The sequence below is a fragment of the Microcaecilia unicolor genome, chromosome 4, assembly GCF_901765095.1.
Source record: "Microcaecilia unicolor chromosome 4, aMicUni1.1, whole genome shotgun sequence".
NCBI classification, from domain to species: domain Eukaryota; kingdom Metazoa; phylum Chordata; class Amphibia; order Gymnophiona; family Siphonopidae; genus Microcaecilia; species Microcaecilia unicolor.
In genome coordinates, this window is record NC_044034.1 from 19,252,961 (window position 1) to 19,277,530 (window position 24,570).

Below are 24,570 nucleotides of genomic sequence, written 5' to 3' on the forward strand. Positions count from 1 at the left end.
ACATAGGTAACAAGCCTCCTTCCCCCCACCCTCCATAAAGATAGTGCCATCCTAGACTTGGGAACCTAACACACCAGGTTGTGCAACTTCTCCTCCACCCCTGCTACACACTAACTCCCGGATTCTGTAGATGGTGCCAATCCAAGATGTGTGCCCAACTAAACTGGCCAACAAGCCAATTAGTGCCAAACAGTGCTAATTGGCACTAATTTGGATTTGCACACAGAAATCCCATAGAGTGCAACCCAAAAGGGGCATGGTCATGGGAGGTGCATGGGCAGGTCAAGGGCATTCCCAAAATTTGCACGCAGTGTTATAGAATTCTGGGGATGTGCACCCTAATTGGTGGGTTTCAGCAGGTATAAGTCCTGGCACCGAAATTGACACTGAATGAGCTCTCTATATAAAAGGCAAAACCAACGTTCTATGAAGCCTCCAGCCGGAAGTGTGAAGGGGGCGAGATATCCGGTTTCCCTATGAGTGTCTGCCCCGCCCTCTCTGTAACACAGTCAGTGAAGGAAAACAGCAGAGCACGAAATCAAATCGCTGGCTCTGTAACACAAACAGTGAAGGAAAACACAACAAAGCACGAAATCAAATCGCTGTCTCTGTAACAGTGAAGGACTCAGAGGGGGGAGGGAAGAGAGGGCAGAAGCCCTCACTATCTCTGTAACAAACACAGCAGAGCAGGAAACTTAACACTGAAGGACTCGACTCCAAGGGGGGAGGGGACAGACAGCACAGGGGAAGGGAGAGAGGGCAGGGACACACACACTCCCACATGCACACAGAAGAAAACATTGCTAGCCCCTGTTTCATTTGCATCAGAAACGGGGCTTTTTTACTAGTATTCTATAATGGGTGCTCATCTTTAAGTGACTGCCATGTTTTTTTGGCAGATTTTTGAGTCAAAACAGCAACCAAACACAAAAGTGGAGAAACTGGATCCACTATGAGGGGAATACAAGGACAAAGGAGTAGCGTGATCAACAGGACACTTCCAAATACGACCCCGGAGACAAGAGATGGAGGAAATATCCTTTATTGGTGAATAAAATACAGTGGATAAGACTCGACATGGCACCATGTTTCAGCGAACGCCTGCCTCAAGAGTCAGCGAGTTAAAATAAAACAGTAAGTACATAGAGTCATATAAAACAGGATAATATAAATAATAAGAATAAAAATATAAAATAGTCTAAAATGAATTCACATGTATTACATGGATATATAAAACAAGCAACAATCAATGGCAAAATCAACAGAGAGCATATGGAGTAATTCCATGGTAACTAGGACTATGTCAAATGGTGCTGACCTGTATCTGAAGATCACTTGTAGATGCAATAAAGGTGAGCAAACCAGTGATTTTTGAGTGCCATTTACTGAATCTAGCCCTAAATACCCATCTTCAATTATTCTGGCGGATTCAAACCCTAAGTAACAACTTTGTAGTTCTGGCCTTAGGAATTGATTTGAAAGGCTTCTTGTGGTTTTGCAGTAAATAACCTCCCAGCAGGCAGCTGATGGACAAGATGTGAGATCCCTTTAACATTTTATGTCTAGAAATCAGAAAAAGGAGAAGGTGATCCACCTAAGTGGATGAACACTCACTCCCACGTAAATGTAGCAGTGTAAAGAGAGTGGGAAGTGGACCAATGACTCCAGGGAAACGGGATATACGATTTCAGAGTACCACTTTATTAAATGACTCGACACAGAAACTGTGTTTCGGCCACAGGCCTGCCTCAGGAGTCTTGGATGATCCTTGTGGTTCAAAAAAAGAATCTTGAAATAGAGTGGTCTTGGATGATTCGTGTGGTTCAAAACATGGATCTTGAGGTTGAGTGGTCTTGATAAAGACCTTTGTAATTGTCTGCTGGCGTAGTGTCTCAATATAGGCTGTATGATTATACTAATCATACAGTCTATATTGCTTTATACTTAACAAGGACTCTAAACAAAGATCTAATGATAATGAATTCCACAAGGATGGGGCCAAACAACTGAAGGGTTTTTTTTTTTCGAGAAGAGTCCAACCTAAGGTTAGCCATCATAGGGACAACCGTAAGATTGGCTGGGGAAGAGCAAAAAGTGCAGCATAGCTGATATCAAAGAAAAGGGGACAGATAAAAGAGGGATCCCTGTATAATATACACACAATGGGCAAGCATCTGAATGTTAAACCAGATCTTACTGCTAACAGATAACCAATTAGCGGCATGACATGGTCCAGCCTGCACACATGGAACTCTCCATTCATGAAGAGACTAATGATTTTTGTTATTAGTTGTTTTATAATCAAAATGATGCACACAAAAACTCACATTAGATCACGGTAGCATGATTTTAATACAATACAAGGTTATAAAACAGAAAACTGAATGATTCTGAACATGCACATATACAAACGGTGTCAGTCAGTGCTTTGGATCTCTTTCCAGTCCCACACATGCAAAGACCCATCAGATGCTGAAGATAACAATGTCCTGGGCTTACATGGATGCCACACATGAGCAGTGACTAACAAAGCCTCTCCTGGGCAAGTGATGGCATGTCCCTTATGAATGAAGATGGGCTCCACTTCCGCTGCTGACACATGCCAAGCTTTTGAGTCATAGATTTGCACAGTTCCATTGAAACCTTCGACACAAAATAAGAAAAAACACTTTTTAGCATAAACTATAAACTGACAATGTACATATTCTGCTCCCCTTTGACCCCCTTAACCTCATCAAGGAAAAGGAAAACTCAGGCCCACCCCAGCTCTTGAAACCTCCAAACACGTCCATCATCAGGATACCAAAATATTGAAAGTAATCTGGTCATTAGACCAAATATATGCCAGTATTTCGGCACCAGAAAAGCAAACTTGGAACATCGAGGACCACAATTAATGTTTTAAAAACACTAACAAACAAATACTATACTTTTAGGATGCAGAAAAGTGTTACAGTAATAACCTCACATCCAGCTTGTGGTAGAATGTCATGGCATGCTGATAAGATGCACACATTTCCTAATTTATGCCAGGACTGGGCAGCTCCCATCTTTAAGGTTAAATCAATGCACGCCTGTAACTAATTCCTTTCAGATTCATGCTATGGAAAATTATTGCATACAGATTTTGCAACCAGATATGAATTGCTGGTCACTGGTTTACACTTATAAACAGTCAGGAGCAATGCAAATTTGTTTTTTTGGTTTCATGAGGAAAGAGTGAAGATGGAATCAGGGACTCCAAAAATAACAATGTAAAAGTTCCATATGCATCTTGGTTTCTCTTCCGATCCTTTCCCACTTCCTCATTTACAGCAAAAATTGAAAAACAGGTTAGATCAGAAATAACAGGCAAGACCGACCTATTTTTAGTGTGATGTTTAAAATGCTTTACCACATTTGTCTCAGTCACTGCATTTCTCTTCTTGTCATCTGAGGCTTAGACCAGCATTTCCCAAGTCCGGTCCTGCAGGTCCGGTTTTCAGGATATCCAATATGTATAAAAGAAATCTGCTTATAATGGGGACCAATGCAAGTCCAAGTTCATGCATATTCACTGTGTATCCTGAAAACCTGACTGGCAAGAGGTACTCCAGGACCGGACTAGGGAAACACTGGCCTAGACAATGTTACCTGAACACTTACAATAAGAAATGGACCTGGGAAAGCATTGGGCTGTTGATTGTCTGCTGGTAAGGGCTAGATCTGAAAACTTTATTGGGTTACTGCTTCTTTATTGCCCCACAGATCTGAGCAAAGGTACAATGAAGCACCTACAGCAATTGCTCCAGGAGATTAGTTCGAGGTCCCCTGTGCTTGCGGTGACAGCTGATTTTAATCTACATTGATTTACTAAGTTGCACAACTGTCAAGAATTTCCTTTTAACATTACCCTCGTGTCCTCATTCAGACAGTGAATGTCCTCAAACACGTAGGAACTGTCTAGGGAACTGATCATAGGATCTTCCTAAATCAGTACTAAAAGCTTAAATTTGGAGGGGGCCTTAATGGTGCCCTGGTCAGATCATCAAGTGTTTCTCCTTTTCAAATACTATTATAGTAACTCAGATTAAGGGCAGTGGTTTGGAAATTAATAAAAAAGGGAACATTTACACAGATCTTAGGGGGTCCTTTACTAAGCGGTGGTAAGCCCAGCTCTCAAAAGCCCAAACCTGTCAAACACAGGGGCTGGAGGTCCATGGGACCACCAGGCCCCAACTACCCCTGCCCCGAGCAACGGGGGCTGGAGGTCCGGCGGAACTCCGGTCCCCCCGACGATTCCCCCCCCCCAGGTTCAAAGAGGGCTGGAGATCTGGTGGGTTTCCAGCCCCCCCCCCCCAATCCCCCAGCAAAGGGTCCCTGGTGGTCCAGTGATCAATCCGCCCCTCCCCCCTGATCCCTGCCTACCCACCCACCTCCCTACCTTGTGGGTCGTCGGAGGGAGGTAGCCAGCCTGCCTGCCTGCCTCCCTCCTCCGACGCTGCAAAATGGTGGCGCCTAGCCCTGCCCAGTGTATCCTGGGATGCGCTGGGCGGGGCTACACACCATATAAGGTCTGCCGGGCCCCCCTGGACAGCTGCCCTGCAATACAGTTACAAGTAAAGGCTTATGGCACCACTACTCCAGTAGAGATTAACTGTAATTGAATTAAACCCAAAAGGAGCAAGACGTAAATCCATACTAATGTACAAGCAAAAAAAAACAATGCTCATTTTATTATAGCTACCTGAAATAGAAAGGCTGTCATCCAAAAGTGGAGCCCAGGCGATGCACATCAAATCCCAGTTTGAACCGGGCTCTTGAATACTGCAGTTTGCCCTTTTCACAGGAACGGAGAAGTTTCGCACATCCGTCAGTGTCATTCGCCCTTCAGAGGAGAGACTTGCAACCGAGGGCCCAGTTGTGCTCACTCCCTGTAGTTCATGTTTGACTCCCATGCACCACCGTTCTCCTGACAGCGTTGAAGGTGTTGCACGACTTTTCATCACACTTTGTGCTTCTCGTGTATCTGCCAGGTACAGTTGTCCCTTCACGGTGCACACAAGAAACGTGCAACAGTCCAGGAAATTAAGGTTGCTGATGGCATCGCTACTGTTCTCTCCTGAGGACAATGAAAGACGGGGAATGTAAAAAAAATAAAATAAAATACAACCACCAGCACTATGCTGAAATAGATTCAGAATAAAACGGATTCTAAATCTAGCCCCACAGAATACGGCTAGTTGAACTTCATAACAAATGCTAGAAATTCACCATACTTTTATTTGAAAATTAAAAACTGTTTTGACGGCAATTTTCAAAGGGGTCCTTTTACTACGAAGCCTTAGAGGGGCATAATCGAAAGGGACGCCTAAGTTTTCCTGAGGATGTCCTTGCCGGCGAAGTGCTTTACTTGCCACATGGCCAATTCCTGCAGAAAAGCAAGACCTATCTTTTTACCAAGCTGCGGCAAAAGGAGGCCTGCGCTGGCGTGCCGAGGCCCCCTTTTACCGCAGTGGGTAAAAAGATAGGTCTTGCTTTTCTGCAGGAATTGGCCATGTGGCAAGTAAAGCACTTGCCGTGAAGCCATTTCAAGGGGGAGCTCTTATCTCTACCAATTGAGGCGGCAGTAAGGGCTCCTGTGCTAACCTGGCAGTGATTACCGCAGGGTACACACCGGCACTACAAAATATATATTTTTTTGTAGTACCGGATAGCTGCTGCGGTAGCCCGGCGGTTCTTCCTTTTTAGCGAGAGGAAAGCCCGCGTTGGGCCCCACTGCTCTGCTGAGATGTCTGTGTGGCCAGGTTACTAAGAATCCTAGACCAAAAAGATAGACACACTGAGCACAAAAAGAACTAGCAAATGGCCTTCTTTCTAAACAAAAAGATAGATCTTCTTCAGTTTCGAAAATCGCTATATTCCCCACTTGAACTTTGGACATTTTAAGCAAAACAGCCAAAGTTGGATTTAAATGTCATATCGAAAATGCCCCTTCAGATTTATTTATTTAGATTTTGCTCACACCTTTTTCAGTAGTGGCTCAAGGTGAGTTACATTCAGGTACTCTGGATATTTCTCTGTCCAAGGAGGGCTCACAATCTAAGTTTGTCCCTGAGGCAATGGAGGGTTAAGTGACTTGCCTGAGATCACAAGGAGCAGCAGTGGGATTTTGAACTGGCCACCTCTGGATTGCAAGACCAGTGTACTAACCACTAGGCCACTCCTCCACACAACAACATTCCATGTAGAATCTCAAATAGTAGCAACATTCCATGTTCCACTGCACTAACCACTAGGCCACTCCTCCACTATGTACTGCCTATGTCAAAGGCACAATACTCATATGCCTTGAAGATGATTATTATTAGTATTATTACTATTAAGATTTATTTACTCTACCTAAACCATGCCTCTTTCAAATATGTGTACGCCATCAGCATTTTACCTATAACTAGTGGCTTTCCTAAAATTGTCATTATACCTGTGTAGCAATTTACACATGTAAATCAGCTTTTAACTTATGCCATTGCTGCCCAACCATTCCGAAATCACCTTCTGGATGTATCTCTTTACTTACATCACACATCCCTTTAAAAAAAATTCATCTCTGATCCTGAGTTTGCTTTCCAATATTTCTGTTCTAGATTTGTTCTGTGATCTACAGTTAGGATGACAGTCAGAAATACCAGGATCCCAACCGAAACTCATGATGGTGGGAGTAGCTAAGAAGCAGAAGCTTTCAACATTCTTCATCTCTCTTTCGAAAGGAAACACCGTTCAATAAAACAAATTACAGCAACGACTCTTTTAACCACCACCCAAAATAGCTCTGTATTTATTCTCTCTCTGTTTTCAGTCACTGTAGATGGAAGAAGTTTCAGTGTAACCCCATAGTTCATATTAACGGAAGTCTCTAACTGTATCTGTTTGAATCCGTGCTTCAAACATGGGAGGGCTAAACTCCAATCCACACGGGACGGATGAACTCTGGAATAACTTTGCTGGCATCAACAGCATGTTTTTCAAGCTAGCGGCAAACGCATTCGTGTGCGAGCACAGGGAGAAGGAAAAGAGAACAGCAAATGAGGAGAAGGAACTGATAGGAGCCAAAGCCTCAAACAATTTAGAAGCAATACCAGGGTTAGAGGAAATGGCTTCTTTAATCATTCTTTTTACGACTTTGTAATTCTTTATACTATGTAAGCTGCATTGAGCCTGCCATGTGTGGGAAAGCGCGGGGTACAATGTAATAAATAATAATAATAATTCTTTAGTTCCAGGTCAGAAGGATTAGCGTACCCAGCTGACACTTCTCCCGCCTCCTCCCCTTTAATTTCATAAAGCGTTTTACATACAGAAAAGGGCGCTTATAAAACCACGTGGCTGAATAAGTGCACACCAGCTCCTCGTGACCCTGGGCAACTCACTTAGGGGCCCCTTTTACAAAGGGGCGGTAAAAGCCCAGCGCCAATCCGGAGCTACCACCAGCGTAGTTCCAGCCCCACAACGCACTATTTCCCACACTAGCGCAAATATTTAAAAAAAATATTTCTGCAGGTGCTAACCCGGCGGCAATCAAGCAGCGCCATGCGTTACCTGGTTACTGCTGGGTTAGCGCGGGAGTCCTTAACACCACCTCATTGGTGGCATTCTGCTCCCCCCCGTATGGCCATACGGTAAGTGAAATCTTACTGCATGGCTATGTATTTTTTTGGCCTTTTTACCCACTGTATTAAAAAGGGTCTCAGGGCTCGGCAAAAATGGCTCCCGTCACTAGCGCAGGGCCTTTTACCGCAGCTTGTTCCTCCGATCCCATTCCTACTCACCTTCTTAACACCATCTCTCCTGCTCTCACCCCTTTTATCTGTCATATCCTCAATCTTTCACTTTCCACTTTGACCGTTCCTGATGCCTTCAAACATGCCGTAGTCACACCACTCCTTAAGAAACCTTCACTTGACCCTACCTATCCTTCCAACTATCGACCCATCTCCCTCCTCCCCTTCCTCTCCAAGATACTTGAACGTGCTGTTCACCGCCGCTGTCTTGACTTTCTTTCATCTCAATCTGTTCTTGACCCACTTCAATCTGGCTTTTGCCCTCTTCATTCTACTGGAACTGCACTTACAAAAGTTTCCAACGACCTGTTACTGGCCAAATCCAAAGGTCTCTATGCTATCCTCATCCTTCTTGATCTATCCGCCGCTTTTGACACTGCTGATCACAGCTTATTCCTTGATACGTTGTCTTCACTTGGATTCCAGGGCTCTGTTCTTTCCTGGTTCTCCTCCTACCTCTCGCTTCGCACCTTTAGTGTACAGTCTGGTGGATCCTCTTCCACTTCTATCTACTACTACTACTACTATTTAGCATTTCTATAGCGCTACAAGGCATACGCAGCGCTGCACAAACATAGAAGAAAGACAGTCCCTGGTCAAAGAGCTTACAATCTAATAGACAAAAAATAAATAAAGTAAGCAAATCAAATCGATTAATGAGAACGGGAAGGAAGAGAGGAGGGTAGGTGGAGGCGAGTGGTTACAAGTGGTTACGAGTCAAAAGCAATGTTAAAGAGGTGGGCTTTCAGTCTAGATTTAAAGGTGGCCAAGGATGGGGCAAGACGTAGGGGCTCAGGAAGTTTATTCCAGGAGTAGGGTGCAGCGAGACAGAAGGCGCGAAGTCTGGAGTTGGCAGTAGTGGAGAAGGGAACAGATAAGAAGGATTTATCCATGGAGCGGAGTGCACGGGAAGGGGTGTAGGGAAGGACGAGTGTGGAGAGATACTGGGGAGCAGCAGAGTGAATACATTTATAGGTTAGTAGAAGAAGTTTGAACAGGATGCGAAAACGGATAGGGAGCCAGTGAAGGGTCTTGAGGAGAGGGGTAGTATGAGTAAAGCGACCCTGGCGGAAGATGAGACGGGCAGCAGAGTTTTGAACCGACTGGAGAGGGGAGAGGTGACTAAGTGGGAGGCCAGCAAGAAGCAGATTGCAGTAGTCTAAACGAGAGGTGACAAGGGTGTGGATGAGGGTTTTGGTAGAGTGCTCGGAAAGAAAGGGGCGGATTTTGCGGATGTTGTAAAGAAAGAAACGACCAATCGGTGTACCTCAGGGTTCTGTTCTCGGTCCTCTCCTGTTCTCCATCTACACTTCTTCCCTTGGCTCTCTGATATCATCCCATGGCTTTCAATACCATCTCTACCCTGATGACTCCCAGATCTATCTCTCTACCCCCGAAATCTCATCCAGCATTCAGACCAATGTATCAGCCTGCCTATCCGATATCGCTGCCTGGATGTCTCAACGTCATCCGAGACTTAACATTGCCAAAACTGAGCTTCTCATCTTTCCCCCTAAACCCACCTCTCCTCTCCCCCCTTTCTCTATTTCTGTGGATGGCACTCTCATTCTCCCTGTCTCATCAGCTCGTAACCTTAGGGTCATCTTCGACTCCTCTCTCTCCTTCTCTGCTCACATTCAGCAGATTGCCAAAACCTGTCGTTTCTTTCTCTATAACAACATCAGCAAAATCCGTCCCTTCCTCTCCGAGCATTCTACCAGAACCCTTAGCCACACTCTTATCACCTCTCGCCTAGATTATTGCAACCTGCTTCTCACTGGCCTCCCACTTAGCCATCTCTCTCCTCTTCAATCAGTCCAAAACTCTGCTGCGCGACTCATTTTCCACCAGAGTCGCTATGCTCACAGTAGCCCTCTCCTCAAGTCACTTCACTGGCTCCCTATCCGTTTCCGCATTCAATTCAAGCTTCTCTTACTGACCTATAAGTGCATTCACTGTACTGCCCTCCCCAGTACCTCTCCACTCTTGTCTCTCCCTACGCCCCCCCTCGGGTACTCCGTTCTGTGGATAAATCTCTCTTATCTGTCCCCTTCTCCTCTACTGCTAATTCCAGACTCCATTCCTTTTATCTCGCTGCACCTCATGCCTGGAACAGACTTCCCGAGCCTGTACGTCTAGTCCCGTCTTTGGCCGTTTTCAAATCCAGGATAAAACCCCACCTCTTTAACGCTGTTTTGGACTCCTAACCACTATTCACTTGCCCTGTACCCTTTTATCCCCACCTCCTGAATTCCCTTACCTCTTAGTTATTCTGTCTGTGTGCCTATCCCTATTTAGATTGTGAGCTCTTTGAGCAGGGACTGTCTTTTTCATGTATGGTGTACAGCGCTGTGTATGCCTTGTAGCGCTATAGAAATGATAAGTAGTAGTAGTAGCTTGGTAAAAGGATCCCTTAACCCTCCATTGCCCAGGTACAAAACCTTAAGAGTGTAAGTCCACTAGGGACAGAGAAAGTACATGCCTATAATAAACATAAACCACCCACCTTAACTTCAGGAAAACACTAAAAACCAACCTGTTCAAAAAAGCATACCCCACCGACCCAACATAAATACCTACACTCTGCAACACAGCATAACCAAAGCTCGTAATGGATACTATATAACCTTTCCTCTCCTCGATCCCCATTGTACCTCTATTGGACCACAACATCACCTTGTATTTGTTTCTCTACCGGACTTGGCGAACGCCATTACGGTACTATGTAAGCCACATTGAGCCTGCAAATAGGTGGGAAAATGTGGGATACAAATGTAACAAATAAAAAATAAATAAAGGCTGCATATCGAATCCCATGACCTCGCCTTCACCCTTCCCGTGTGTAGGCATTCACAGGGATGCAATCTGGGCAACCACCAGCACAAAATCCGAGCACACAATTATACCTTCAGAGCATGAGCACTGCTGGGATCCAATGTACGTTCGTTTCAGAAAGGCACAGAGGCGCCTATGCTGCCTTTAAAAAAAAATAAACAAATCATTACCCTGTTACATCAGCTTCCCTCAACTTCAAAAAAACAGCTTATGAAACTTCCCTCTATGAGTCTTTGCTAATATTCACAGGGACCAGCTGCCAGCAGATAAGTTTCATAATGTCTTTGATGCTGTGTGCAGTTTAGAAGCTACTGAAGTTGTGAAGATATAAAATTGGACCGATGATGAAGCGACCACAGAAATTCCAACACAAGGGCAAGTAATAAAATACAAAATAAATAAATAAACGTTGACTCAACACAGTTGTGGGATTCGGCGTAAAACACGCCTCCCTCAGGAGTCAATACTATCAAATCAGCAATTTGCAGAACCAATCAGGGAAGAGAGCTATAAATTTAACACCATTGGCAATCCTAACAGCTATTGAATGCTGGATGCCACAAACTGAACCACAAAGATGAGTGGAGGAGTGGCCTAGTGGTTAGGGTGGTGGACTTTGGTCCTGAGGAACTGAGTTCAATTCCCACTTCAGGCACAGGCAGCTCCTTGTGACTCTGGGCAAGTCACTTAACCCTCCATTGCCCCATGTAAGCCGCATTGAGCCTGCCATGAGTGGGAAAGCTCAGGGTACAAATGTAACAAAAATAAATATATTGCTAAAAAGGAATGTGACAAACAAAATCGGAGCAGCGCTGACCCAGCAGCAGAGACTGCGCTGCTCCTTTGAGGATTTTGTTTGTCACACTGCTTTTCAGCAATATACACCTTTGTGGTTCAGTCTGTGGCATCCAGCGTGCGAGGAGTAGCAGCCTAGTGGTTAGTGCAGTGGACTTTGATCCTGGGGAACTGGGTTCAATTCCCACTGCAGGCACAGGCAGCTCCTTGTGACTCTGGGCAAGTCACTTAACCCTCCATTGCCCCAGGTACAAATAAGTAACTGTATATACTATGTAAACTACTTTGAACATATTTGTAAAAATCACAGAAAGGTGGTAAATCAAGTCCCATCCCCCCCCCCCCTTATGTTTACAGATCAATCTTCATGGCTTCAGATAAGGAAACAGCGTCGTTGCATCTGGGTGCAGTGGCCTGAGAAGCAGGGAACCGGGCTCAATTCCCACTGCGGCCCCTTGCGATCGTGCCGACTCCTTAAGCTATGCTCGGCTGGAGCTGTGCCTCGCCGAAGTCAGGAAGGAGAACTCGACTAAAAAGCTCGACACTGCTGCTCTTCGGTGAGGCACAGCTCCAGCAGAGAGTAGCTTAAGGAATCGGCACGATCGCTTATTTGTTCTAAAAACTGCAAGTTCTTTTACCACATTGACATCCTTTAGAAGGCTCCTGAGGCATGCTCGATAGGCCAAAACACAGCTCGTGTCGAGTTTTGGATGTTGTTCAATACGTAGTAACATAGTAGATGACGGCAGAAAAAGACCTGCACGGTCCATCCAGTCTTCCCAACAAGATAAACTCATATGTGCTACTTGTTGTGTATAACTGACCTTGATTTGTTTCTGCCATTTTCAGGGCACAGACCGTAGAAGTCTGCCCAGCACTAGCCCCGCCTCCCAACCACTAGCCCCGCCTCATTAGAAAACATTCTCACCCACTCCTTCCAAAAGTGGTAAACAAAAAGCATATTCCCACTACATATGCACGTAGGTGCCCTCCTGCCACAGTCTCTCCATCACTGACTCTTCCGAGATGGGAAAGTTGGAGCCAATCATGATGGGGACATATATCACCCATAAAGAGATTTTATCACCCATTCTCCACAAAGCTCACAGAGATGGACAGTTGAAAAGTATTCTTGGAGATATGTGACCAGTCTTGATTAGAGAGTGAAAGGCCCAAATCTCTACAAACTTGGGTACAAACTTTGGAACATCATCTGATTATTCTTGGAGTCACCTTCACTGTGCTTGGTTTTGTGACTGTGAAGGCTTCGGTTCGTCTGTATTTTCATCTGTAATGAAAGCAGTCAATGATCCTTCAAATACGGGCTAAAGCGTACCTAACTTATAGACACTCTTCTTGGACTCAAGCTCTGTAATATGTATGTTGTTGACCGCTGAGCCGTGAAGGACACATGATGAATTTGTTGAGGTAGTTGCAATTTTAGTCCAATTGTTCTCCCCTTTACTTTCAGCGTAGATATTACTTATGGGTTTAATAGCATCTATTTGAAAAGAAAAAAAAAAGATGTCAAAACTACATCCTATATAATAATTCTCACCTCCAACGTTCTGAAGTTGACTGGGACCGTGGCTTCCGCCAGAGGTGGTCTGCTTCATGCAGTAGATAACACTGACGTCACTGGCCTGGAAGCATTGAAGAGCGAGTAGGCTCAGCGATTCTGCTGCCTTCCCTTCTGTTCGCTCTGAGCTGTGACTCTGGTCCCATCCTTGCAGAAACAGGAAATGAGGGCAGGACCAGAGTCACAGCTCAGAGTGAACAGAAGGGAAGGCAGCAGACTCGCTGAGCCTACTCGCTCTTCAACGCTGCCGCCGGGACCCCGGTAAGAGAGGGGGAGAGGGGGTTGGCGATTTTGGAGGGGGGGGGCGACATGCATGTTGGGGGATGGGGGGAGGGACGGAGGGGGGCCTGGAACTCAGAGGGAGGACTAGAACTTGGAGGTAGGACAGAGTGAAGGACAGTGACAGAGGGAGGGAGGAAGCGATGGAAATCGGAGGGGAGGAAAGGGGGCCGTGGGACTTGGAGGGGACACAGGGAGAGAGCAAGGGAGGGTGGAGGAAAACCTTGCTACTGCCCGTTTCCTTTCATACAGAAATGGGCCATTTTTTACTAGTATTATATAAAAAGTTTACATTATAGCGAACAACAGGACTTTGAAAGCAGCTTATTCAGAAGGGCTTCTACTCAGAGAACACAATTTAAAACCATTTATACAGGTAAATAGTGATTTATTTCTACACACTTTTATCCCACATTACCCGAATTTATATATCCAGTTCAATGTGGCTAACAATCAATAATAACTTGATGCGCTGGAATTTTAACAGATACACAAAAGTGATGGCATGAAGAAAAAACCCCCCAAGATTTCTAGACAATGGAGAGAATTAGCATTTCTAATTTAACAGTTGCATTAAACATCTTAATATAAGAACTTATTGAAAAGGAAGGCATTCAAGAGCTTCCAGAATGACAAGCAGTTACTAATGAGTCTAACTTCGCTTGGGATAAAATTCCACCATTTAGTACCCAGATGAGAAAAATCTCTAGTCAGTACAGATTTATACTTAATATTTTTGTAACTGGGGAAGTGCAGAGTAAGTTAGTCCCTTGCACCTGGTATAGCAGGTACTTCCCTCGCCCTTAATTGTCTTGTCTGTCTGTAGTTTTAGATTGTAAGCTCTATTGAGCAGGGACTCTCTCTGTGTCAGTTGTTCAGCGCTGCGTGCGTCTGGTAGTGCTATACAAAAGCTAATAAAAATAATAATAGCATTAGAAATGGGAAGTTCTACCATGTCCAGCATGGTAGAACTTCCCAACCCACAGATGATTTTGTAGATGAATGTACAAGTTTTAAAGATAATTCTTGCTTTTATAAGAAGCCAATGCAACGGAGTGGAGGAGTGGCCTAGTGGTTAGGGTGGTGGACTTTGGTCCTGGGGAACTGAGTTTGATTCCCACTTCAGGCACAGGCAGCTCCTTGTGACTCTGGGCAAGTCACTTAACCCTCCATTGCCCATGTAAGCCGCATTGAGCCTGCCATGAGTGGGAAAGCGTGGGGTACAAATGTAACAAAAAAAAAAAAACCAACATGTTCTGGGGCTTTCACACCTGCATTTGGTACAGGTAGATTTAGTTACAATAATATGTGATTACTTTCCCATCCTGCCCAAAACATACCAGTGGAAGTGAATTCCTTAAAAGCATTTAAAGCACATGCAGTGTGGAATGCTGCATGTTTTTAGTTTTATTGAGTGAAGACATTTATCAGATAACTAATTTGCATATGTAAATTAATGATGTAACTAACTATAGACCAGTTGCATCAATTCCCTTGTTTGTGAAAGTCATGGCGGGCTTGGTTGCCAAACATCTAATGGAATACCTCTCCCACTCCTCCTTGTTACATAATTCACAGTCAGGGTTCAGACCATCGTACAGCACTGAAACAGTGCTTACCACACTTTTATCCAAATTCAAAAGAATGGTGAGTACAAGAAGTAAAATCATCATTTTACAATTTGATATGTCTAGTGCGTTCGATATCGTTGATCATGACATATTAACACTGCTGGATGACTTAGGTATCTGTGGGGCTGTCCTTGAATGGTTTGAGGGTTTCCTCAAATCCAGAACTTGTCAAATTAAAATGTCAGGATCTGGTTCTTCAACTTGGTCACCTAATTGTGGAGTACCTCAGTTTCTCCTATCTTCTTCAATATTATGATGGAACCTCTAGGCTGGTTCCTTGAGGCCAAAGATTTCAGTTCATTCATAAACGCAGACGATGCCACCATCTATGTACTGTTTGAAAATCAGATTCAGGATATCCTAAATATGTTTTGTGAGATCCTGGATACGATGGAGGACTGGGCATCTACTTTCCATCTTAAACTAAATAGAGACAAAACTAAATTCCTTATTATATCTAACCCCTATAAGATACTTGAGCATAACAGTTTCACAATTACACAACTTACCCACTTTAGCCTAAACTAAAAATATTAGGGGTCATCATTGATCAGTACCTGTGAAGACCATGAAGGGCATAATCGAAAGGGACGTCCAAGTTTTGTTGAGGACGTCCTCGCAAAACGTCTCGATGGAGGGGTGGGGAAACCGTATTATCGAAACAAGATGGACATCCATCTTTCGTTTCGCTAATACGGTCTGGGATGTCCAAATCTTGAAATTTTGGTTGTCCTTAGAGATGGTCGTCCCTAGACTTGGTCGTTTATGATTTTCGGCGATAATGGAAACCAAGGACGTCCATCTCAGAAACAACCAAATACAAGCCCTTTGGGAGGAGCCAGCATTTTTAGTGCACTGGTCCCCCTGACATGCCAAGACAACAACCAGGCACCCTAGGGGGCACTGCAGTGGACTTCAGAAATTGCTCCCAGGAACATAGCTCCCTTACCTTATCTGCTGAGCCCCCCAACCCCCCCCTAAAACCCACTACCCACAACTGTACACCACTACCGTAGCCCTTATAGATGAAGGGGGGCACCTAGATGTGGGTACAGTGGGTTTCTGGTGGGTTTTGGAGGGCTCGCTGTTTCGTCCCCAAACGTAACAGGTAGGGGGGGATGGGCCTGGGTCTGCCTGTCTGAAGTGCACTGCACCCACTAAAATTGCTCCAGGGACCTGCATACTTCTGTCATGGACCTGAGTATGACATTTGAGGCTGGCATAGAGGCTGGCAAAAAATATTATGAAAGATATTTTTTGAGGGTGGGAAGGGGTTAGTGACCACTGGGGAAGTAAGGAGAGGTTATCCATCCCCGATTCTCTCCAGTGGTGATCTGGTCATTTTGGGGACATTTTTGTGTCTTGGACGTAAGAAAAACACAACCAGGTAAAGTCATCCAAGTGCTCATCAGGGACGCCCTTTTTTTTTCATGATGGGTCGAGGACGTCCATGTGTTAGACACGCCCAAATCCCGCCTTCGCTACGCCTCCGATACGCCCCCTTGAACTTTGGCCGTCCCTGCAACGGAAAGCAGTTGGGGACGTCTAAAATCGGCTTTCGATTATACCAATTTGGACGACCCTGGGAGAAGGACGTCCATCTTCCGATTTGTGTCGAAAGATGGGCAACCTTCTCTTTCGAAAATGAGCCCGCAAGTCAACTCTGTAATCCCCAATGCATTTAAGACCATTGGAGATTAAAGAGAATCAGACTTTTCTTTCCAACCTCTACCTTTCGACTCCTTGTATAAACACTTGGAGGGGCATTTTCGATATTACGTCTAAGTGGGACTTTGGATGTTTTTTGTTAAATGTCCAAAATTGGAATAGGAAATGCAACCATTTTCAAAAAAGCAAAACATCTATCTTTATTTTTTCTCCAAAAATACCGTTTGTAACAAGGTTTTGTGCGCAGTGCATTTATTTGTTTCAGGCCATTTTGGGGAAAAAAAAAAAAGTACAAGTAAAAAATGTAGAAAATCAAGCCATTGGGATGTAGGAGGGGTCACAATTTTTTTTAAGCAGACTGGTCCCCCCAGTCATCCCAGGAGAGCAATGGGGCACCATAGGGGGCACTGCTGTGGACTTCATATAAATGCTCCCATGTACACATCTCACCGTTGCTCCCTTATCTTGTGTGCTGAACCCTCCAAAACCCACCACCCTCAACTGCACAGCACTACAATAGGGGACACCTATATGTGGGTACAGTGGGTTTCTGGTGAGTTTTGGAGGGCTCACAGTTTCCATCACAATTGTAACAGGTAGGGGGAGGTGTGGGCCTGGGTCCACCTGTCTACAGTGCACTTCAGTCACCACTACAGTACTCCAAGGGCCTGTATGCTACTCTAACGGACCTGGCTGTAACATTTGAAGCTGGTGAGTTCTATATTTATTTACATATTTTCAGGGTGCGAGGGGGTCAGTGACCACTGGGGAAGTAAGAAGGAAGTCATCCCTGATTCCCTCCAGTGGTCACTGGGTTATTTAGGGCACCTTTTTGTGCCTTATTTGTTGTGAAAACAGGTCTAGACCAAAACGCTGAAGTTGTCACCCTAGACGTTTCTTCGTTTTGTTCCATTATGACTGTAAAACATCCAAATGTTAGACACGCCCCAATCCCGTCTTCAGAACCCCCCCTAACACACCCCCTTCTGATTTGGACGCATTGCAGACAAAATCTTAGATAAACGTCTGCAAAACAGATTTCAAAAATACCAATTTGGACGTTTTGAGAAGAAATAAATGGTTCTTTATAGCACTTTTTAAACGTTTTTTTTTCTTTTTCGAAAATGAGCCCCTTGTTCTCTCACAATGCAGTGTATCTAGGCACTAAGGAATGACAACTGTAAATACTGCTGCTTGACTGATCTACAGAGTTTATAAATTTTACAGGGCATCTCCACTCCATATTAATTTTTGTTTTGTTACATTTGTACCCCGCGCTTTCCCACTCATGGCAGGCTCAATGCGGCTTACATGGGGCATTGGAGGGTTAAGTGACTTGCCCAGAGTCACAAGGAGCTGCCTGTGCCTGAAGTGGGAATCGAACTCAGTTCCTCAGGACCAAAGTCCACCACCCTAACCACTAGGCCACTCCTCCACTGTTGCTACTATTTCAGATTCTACATGGAATGTTGCTATTCCAACATTCCATGTAGAAGTCGGCCCTTGCAGCTCACCAATGTGGCCGCGCAGGCTTCTGCTTCTGTGACTCACAGAAACAGAAGCCTGCACAGCCTTCTACATGGAATGTTGCTAGTGGAATAGCAACATTCCATGTAGAATCTCCAAGAGTAGCAACATTCCATGTAGAATCTCCAATAGTATCTATTTTATTTTTGTTACATTTGTACCCTGCGCTTTCCCACTCATGGCAGGCTCAATGCGGCTTACATGGGGCAATGGAGGGTTAAGTGACTTGCCCAGAGTCACAAGGAGCTGCCTGTGCCTGAAGTGGGAATCAAACTCAGTTCCTCAGTTCCCCAGGACCAGAGTTCACCACCCTAACCACTAGGCCACTCCTCCACTGTTACTACTATTTGAAGTCGGCCCTTGCAGATCACCAATGTGGCCGCGCAGGCTTCTACATGGAATGTTGCTAGTGCAATAGCACAATAGCAACATTCCCTGTAGAATCTCCAATAGTAGCAACATTCCATGTAGAATCTCCAATAGTATCTATTTTATTTTTGTTACATTTGTACCCTGTGCTTTCCCACTCATGGCAGGCCAATGTGGCTTACATGGGGCAATGGAGGGTTAAGTGACTTGCCCAGAGTCACAAGGAGCTGCCTGTGCCTGAAGTGGGAATCGAACTCAGTTCCTGAGGACCAAAGTCCACCACCCTAACCACTAGGCCACTCCTCCACTGTTGCTACTATTTGAGATTCTACATGAGGACAGTGCTGGACAGACTTTTACGGTCTGTGTTCCACAAATGAGAAGACAAATAGACTAGAGTGGGCTTCGACAGCAACTCCAGCAGTTGGAATATAAGGATAGGGACGGACAGACTTCTATGGTCTATGTCCCAGAAATGCCAAAGAGAGAGCATAATCAACTATATAATATCGCGTTGATTGTCGATCATTAGGCATACTGGATAGACCATTCAGGTCTTTATCCGGCGTCACTTACTAAACTACAATTAATCCTCTCTGCTCCCGGGCTGATGCGCTGACCTCAGCTCTGACAAAGGCACAAGCATCAGATGTCACCTGACCTACTGGAGCGTGCATGTGACAGACCTCTCAGCATACAGTGCCAGTGAATCAGAGACGAGTCTTACATGTGCGCACCAGTGTTCCAACTTCCAACTTCCATTCCTTCCTTGCCTGCAGTGCTGTGGCTCGAACCCACAGAGACTGAAAGAGTCGACTGGAATTTTTTTTTTTTTAATATACCATTAAATTCTTGCCGGACTGGGTGGAAATGGGTTACATTCTTGTGGGGACGGGTTAAATTCTTGCAGAGATGGGTGGGGATGTGTAAGATTCCAGTGGGGACAGGTGGGGATGGGAAAGATTTCTGTCCCCGTGCAACTCTCCACTTTGAAATATTCATTCGTTTAAGTATACATGCAATCTCTTTGAAACTTGATTAAAAGTTTGCAGCCAGTCTGAAAACGGCCCTCTTTATAGATATAAGGAGTTTCAAACTTTATTTATAGTTTAGTTACAGAAACTGCAATGAGAAATTCCTTAGTAAAATGATCACATTCAACAGATTTGTATGACGTCAAAACCATGTTGACAGCCTTATTCTGCTGTGAATCTGCTCAGTCTCACTCACTGTCATTTACTTCCAGGGATATCAGAGGATAAGGTACTAAAGACCTTCTTTCAGGGCCATCAAGCGTTTGCCTCACAATTTAGACCTCTTCCCCTCCTAACCTACACACCATGGCTCCAGTCTCCTGGCTAAGAAGAAATTAATGTGGATGCATTGGAGATGGTACAAGTATGCTCCTGAGGAAACCTATACACATCTATGCAATATGATTGGGGCACTCTACTACTTATCATTTCTATAGGGCCACTAGACATACACAGAGCTGTACTCTGAACATGAAGAGACAGTTCCTGCTCGACAGAGCTTACAATTTAATCAGGTCAGACAAACAGGACAAATAAGGGATAAAGATATAGAGTAGCAAGATTCCGGAATCCCAAAGAATAGCAAGATACTCTGCAGAATCCCAAAGAGTAGCAAAGATTACGGAATCCCAAGACTACTATTACTACTACTTATCATTTCTATAGCGCTACTAGACGTACGCAGCGCTGTACACTGGACATAAAGAGACAGTCCCTGATGGACAGAGCTTACAATCTAATTAGGACAAATAAGGGATAAGGGAATTACTAAGGTGGGAATGACAAAACAGACATGGTTATTGAACAAGTGAGTAAAGAGTTAACCAAGGAGTAGTGCCCCCCGGGTGCACGGAGCCACCACTAACATGGCGCCGTGCCCCGATGGGCATGCGCACAAGTGCCAGCGGGGTGCGAGCTGGGAACGGTACGGAATTTTCCCGCCGTGCAGAAGCACCCCGCTGAGGTGGGTGGGGAGACAAGGGGGGTTTATAACTCCAGGGCGGAGCCCAGACGTCCGGGCTTCTGGGCATCAGCCAGCACCCAGCCCCCCTCCCGAAATGAAGTTGACGTAAACATATCTGTATTATGTCGCAGCTTTGGCGGGGTACCCAAGCCTGAGGGAGTAAGCTAGGCAGCTGGGACAGCTGCGCTTACGGTTGAGCTCCCTTGCTGTGCGGCGGGGAGCTCTGTATATGATTGGTCAGTCTTGCTAATGGCGGCGGACTGGGTTGGCTAGTAAGCTGGAAGGTTTGATTGGCTTGGGTATAACCAGTGGAATGGTGTTTGCATTTATGTGTCAACATTGTTATTGATGATTCCACCTGGTAACACATCCATTAGAGTACATACACAACAAATTGTAAAGCTATCGTTCTTATGTACATTAATCTTAAGTTGCGATCATCAGTTTTTGTTTTTATAACAGTACCCTCTCTTATCCCCCTCCCCCCTTACTACCTTCACTTTTGCCATGTACACTGAAAGAAACAATAGTCAGCATGTTACATTAAACTCAAACCGTAATTCCAGTAGTAACACCTTACATTATTCCGTGATTGAAACCCCTTGTTACTATTATCCCCCCTCCCCTCCCACTCATCCCCTCCCCCCCGTCTTTCTAAAAACTCCATGCTCATTCGTAATCCTTTCATGGTCTAGTCCTAGCCAACCTCTTCATTTTCCTATATTTAATGTGTTGATAAAGGTTCACTGCCTTACTGGTGCTTCTTAAAGCTCTATATACCATTATCCTCTCTGTCTATTGTATTCCTTGTCCACACTTCCCCCCCCCCCCCCCAAAGATACCCTGAGCCTCCCTCTCATGGTGTTTGTATTTAAAATAAAGCTGCAGCCAAGTTGTGCCATGTTAAGAAATACTGTGAGTCCTGTTATTATTTCGTTATCACAAATCCCCGGTAAGCCTGAGGGGTCTCGGCTGCCTATGTTAAAAAGCAGCATCAGAAAGGTGTGCTTTTAGCCTAGATTTGAAGACGGCCAAGATCTGTGATTACTGCCTCCAAAATGCACCCAATCTTCCTGGTCAACATGCAGGAAGGTCTGCTAGGAGACCTGAATCCTGTTTTGTTTTTTTACTTGGTAACGGTGACAGCTGGACAGCGCATGAGCATTTTTATACGGATACCTAAAATTCTGTGACGTAAAAAAATAAATAAATCTGTCAAATCAACATTATAGCTCACTAAATTCTAATAAGAGCTGAGACTTCCAACGACCTCTTTTCTCTTTTACCCACAATCTGTTTTATTTATCTTATTGTTAAAGCCAAATAAGCCAATGCACAGCTTAATTCTGGTATGGGCAAGAGAAAACTTTTCGCAGCTATGTAAATGTTTGTTTTATATCATCATGGTGCTATTTCAGGACACTGCACCAGTATGTTTTACAGCTAGTGTAACTAAAACATGCTCTGTTTAAGACAAAAAAAAAAAACGCTGGATGATAAATAATGACTTCTTACGCCTGCAAAAGGAGCAATGCCTGAAGCTCACCAGTGAAAAGAGGAGGTGGCTGGAACCAAGAGGTATGGAGGGAAGGAGAGAGAGGAATGGGGATGGCTTTTTCAGAAGGACACTATAAATGCTACCAATAATCGCAGTGGTCCTGCGGGGTGCCATTATAGCCTACTGTAGTATGAAAAATAGGAAGAAGGCGGCAGGCATCCTGAATTTGGAGCACCAGTTGCAAAAGGCAAAAAGAATACATCTTCACCACCCCACACCAGTCTCCTTAGAGAATCTAAAAGCCATTCAGGCGGCGTTAAATAGCCTATTACATGAAAAGGAGATGAAGTCCGCCCTGTTTTACAAATATAAGTTGCAGAGGTTTGGTAACCGGGCAGGCAGAATGTTAGGTAGGTTGATTAGAAATTTGGGAGCCCCAAGGACAGTGACTGCATTGAGAGATGCAAAAGGGAACTTAATAACAGATAGTCGAAAGATCGGGCAGGCCTTTACAGAGTACTTTAAAACATTAGACCTGTCGCTTCTTCCTCTATAATATTAGCAAAATTCGCCCATTCCTCTCTGAACAGACCACCCGAACCCTCATCCACTCACTCGTTACCTCTCGTCTTGATTATTGCAACCTTCTCCTCGCTGGCCTCCCGCTTAGCCACCTATCCCCCCTTCAATCTGTCCAAAATTCCGCCGCACGCCTTATCTACCGCATGAACCGATACTCTCATATCACCCCTCTCCTCAAGTCGCTTCACTGGCTCCCGATCCGTTACCGTATACAGTTCAAGCTTCTCCTACTGACCTTCAAGTGCACTCAATCTGCAGCCCCCCTTTACCTCTCTACCCTCCTCCCCGTATGTTCCCACCCGTAACCTCCGCTCTCAGAACAAATCACTCCTATCTGTACCCTTCTCCACCACCGCTAACTCCAGATTCCGCCCCTTCTGCCTCGCATCACCTTATGCCTGGAACAGACTTCCCGAGCCCATACGCCATGCGCCCTCCCTGCCCATCTTCAAGTCCTTACTCAAAGCCCATCTCTTCTCCCTTGCTTTTAGCGCCTAACCACCTTCCCCATTCATGATACCTACACTGACTACATAGTTTGTTACCTTTAGATTGTAAGCTCTCTTGAGCAGGGACTGTCCTTCCCACGTTTAAACTTGTACAGCGCTGCGTAACCCTGGCAGCGCTATAGAAATGCTAAGTAGTAGTAGTGATAATACATCAAGAGACTCTGGAGCGATATCAATGTCGACTCCTTAGATTAGAAGCTTTGCCTCAGTAGGTTTCCCCAGCTTCCCCTTCAGGATTCCAATCCTTCGATAATGTGACTCCGTGGACACAGCACTGGGCCCTCAGTAAACACAGGTTGAAAGGAAAATATTTATTTACAGTGGGGGAAATAAGTATTTGATCCCTTGCTGATTTTGTAAGTTTGCCCACTGACAAAGACATGAGCAGCCCATAATTGAAGGGTAGGTTATTGGTAACAGTGAGAGATAGCACATCACAAATTAAATCCGGAAAATCACATTGTGGAAAGTATATGAATTTATTTGCATTCTGCAGAGGGAAATAAGTATTTGATCCCCCACCAACCAGTAAGAGATCTGGCCCCTACAGACCAGGTAGATGCTCCAAATCAACTCGTTACCTGCATGACAGACAGCTGTCGGCAATGGTCACCTGTATGAAAGACACCTGTCCACAGACTCAGTGAATCAGTCAGACTCTAACCTCTACAAAATGGCCAAGAGCAAGGAGCTGTCTAAGGATGTCAGGGACAAGATCATACACCTGCACAAGGCTGGAATGGGCTACAAAACCATCAGTAAGACGCTGGGCGAGAAGGAGACAACTGTTGGTGCCATAGTAAGAAAATGGAAGAAGTACAAAATGACTGTCAATCGACAAAGATCTGGGGCTCCACGCAAAATCTCACCTCGTGGGGTATCCTTGATCATGAGGAAGGTTAGAAATCAGCCTACAACTACAAGGGGGGAACTTGTCAATGATCTCAAGGCAGCTGGGACCACTGTCACCACGAAAACCATTGGTAACACATTACGACATAACGGATTGCAATCCTGCAGTGCCCGCAAGGTCCCCCTGCTCCGGAAGGCACATGTGACGGCCCGTCTGAAGTTTGCCAGTGAACACCTGGATGATGCCGAGAGTGATTGGGAGAAGGTGCTGTGGTCAGATGAGACAAAAATTGAGCTCTTTGGCATGAACTCAACTCACCGTGTTTGGAGGAAGAGAAATGCTGCCTATGACCCAAAGAACACCGTCCCCACTGTCAAGCATGGAGGTGGAAATGTTATGTTTTGGGGGTGTTTCTCTGCTAAGGGCACAGGACTACTTCACCGCATCAATGGGAGAATGGATGGGGCCATGTACCGTACAATTCTGAGTGACAACCTCCTTCCCTCCGCCAGAGCCTTAAAAATGGGTCGTGGCTGGGTCTTCCAGCACGACAATGACCCAAAACATACAGCCAAGGCAACAAAGGAGTGGCTCAGGAAGAAGCACATTAGGGTCATGGAGTGGCCT

The 24,570-nt window shown here is 45.0% G+C and overlaps 1 protein-coding gene across 3 annotated transcripts in view; it reads right to left on the reverse strand.

Moving 5' to 3' along the window:
• Window positions 1–1,026: 1,026 nt before the first annotated feature.
• The window catches only part of WDR73 (WD repeat domain 73), a 74,840-nt gene continuing 51,296 nt past the window's right edge, over window positions 1,027–24,570 (reverse strand). For all 3 annotated transcript variants that reach the window (XM_030200005.1, XM_030200004.1, XM_030200003.1), the window contains 3 exons: window positions 12,787–12,951; window positions 4,727–5,101; window positions 1,027–2,643 (listed from right to left, as the gene is read on the reverse strand). In XM_030200005.1, the coding sequence (XP_030055865.1) occupies window positions 2,417–2,643; window positions 4,727–5,101; window positions 12,787–12,951 (767 nt within the window). In that variant the 3' untranslated portion in view covers window positions 1,027–2,416. The remainder of the gene's footprint in view (window positions 2,644–4,726; window positions 5,102–12,786; window positions 12,952–24,570) is intronic.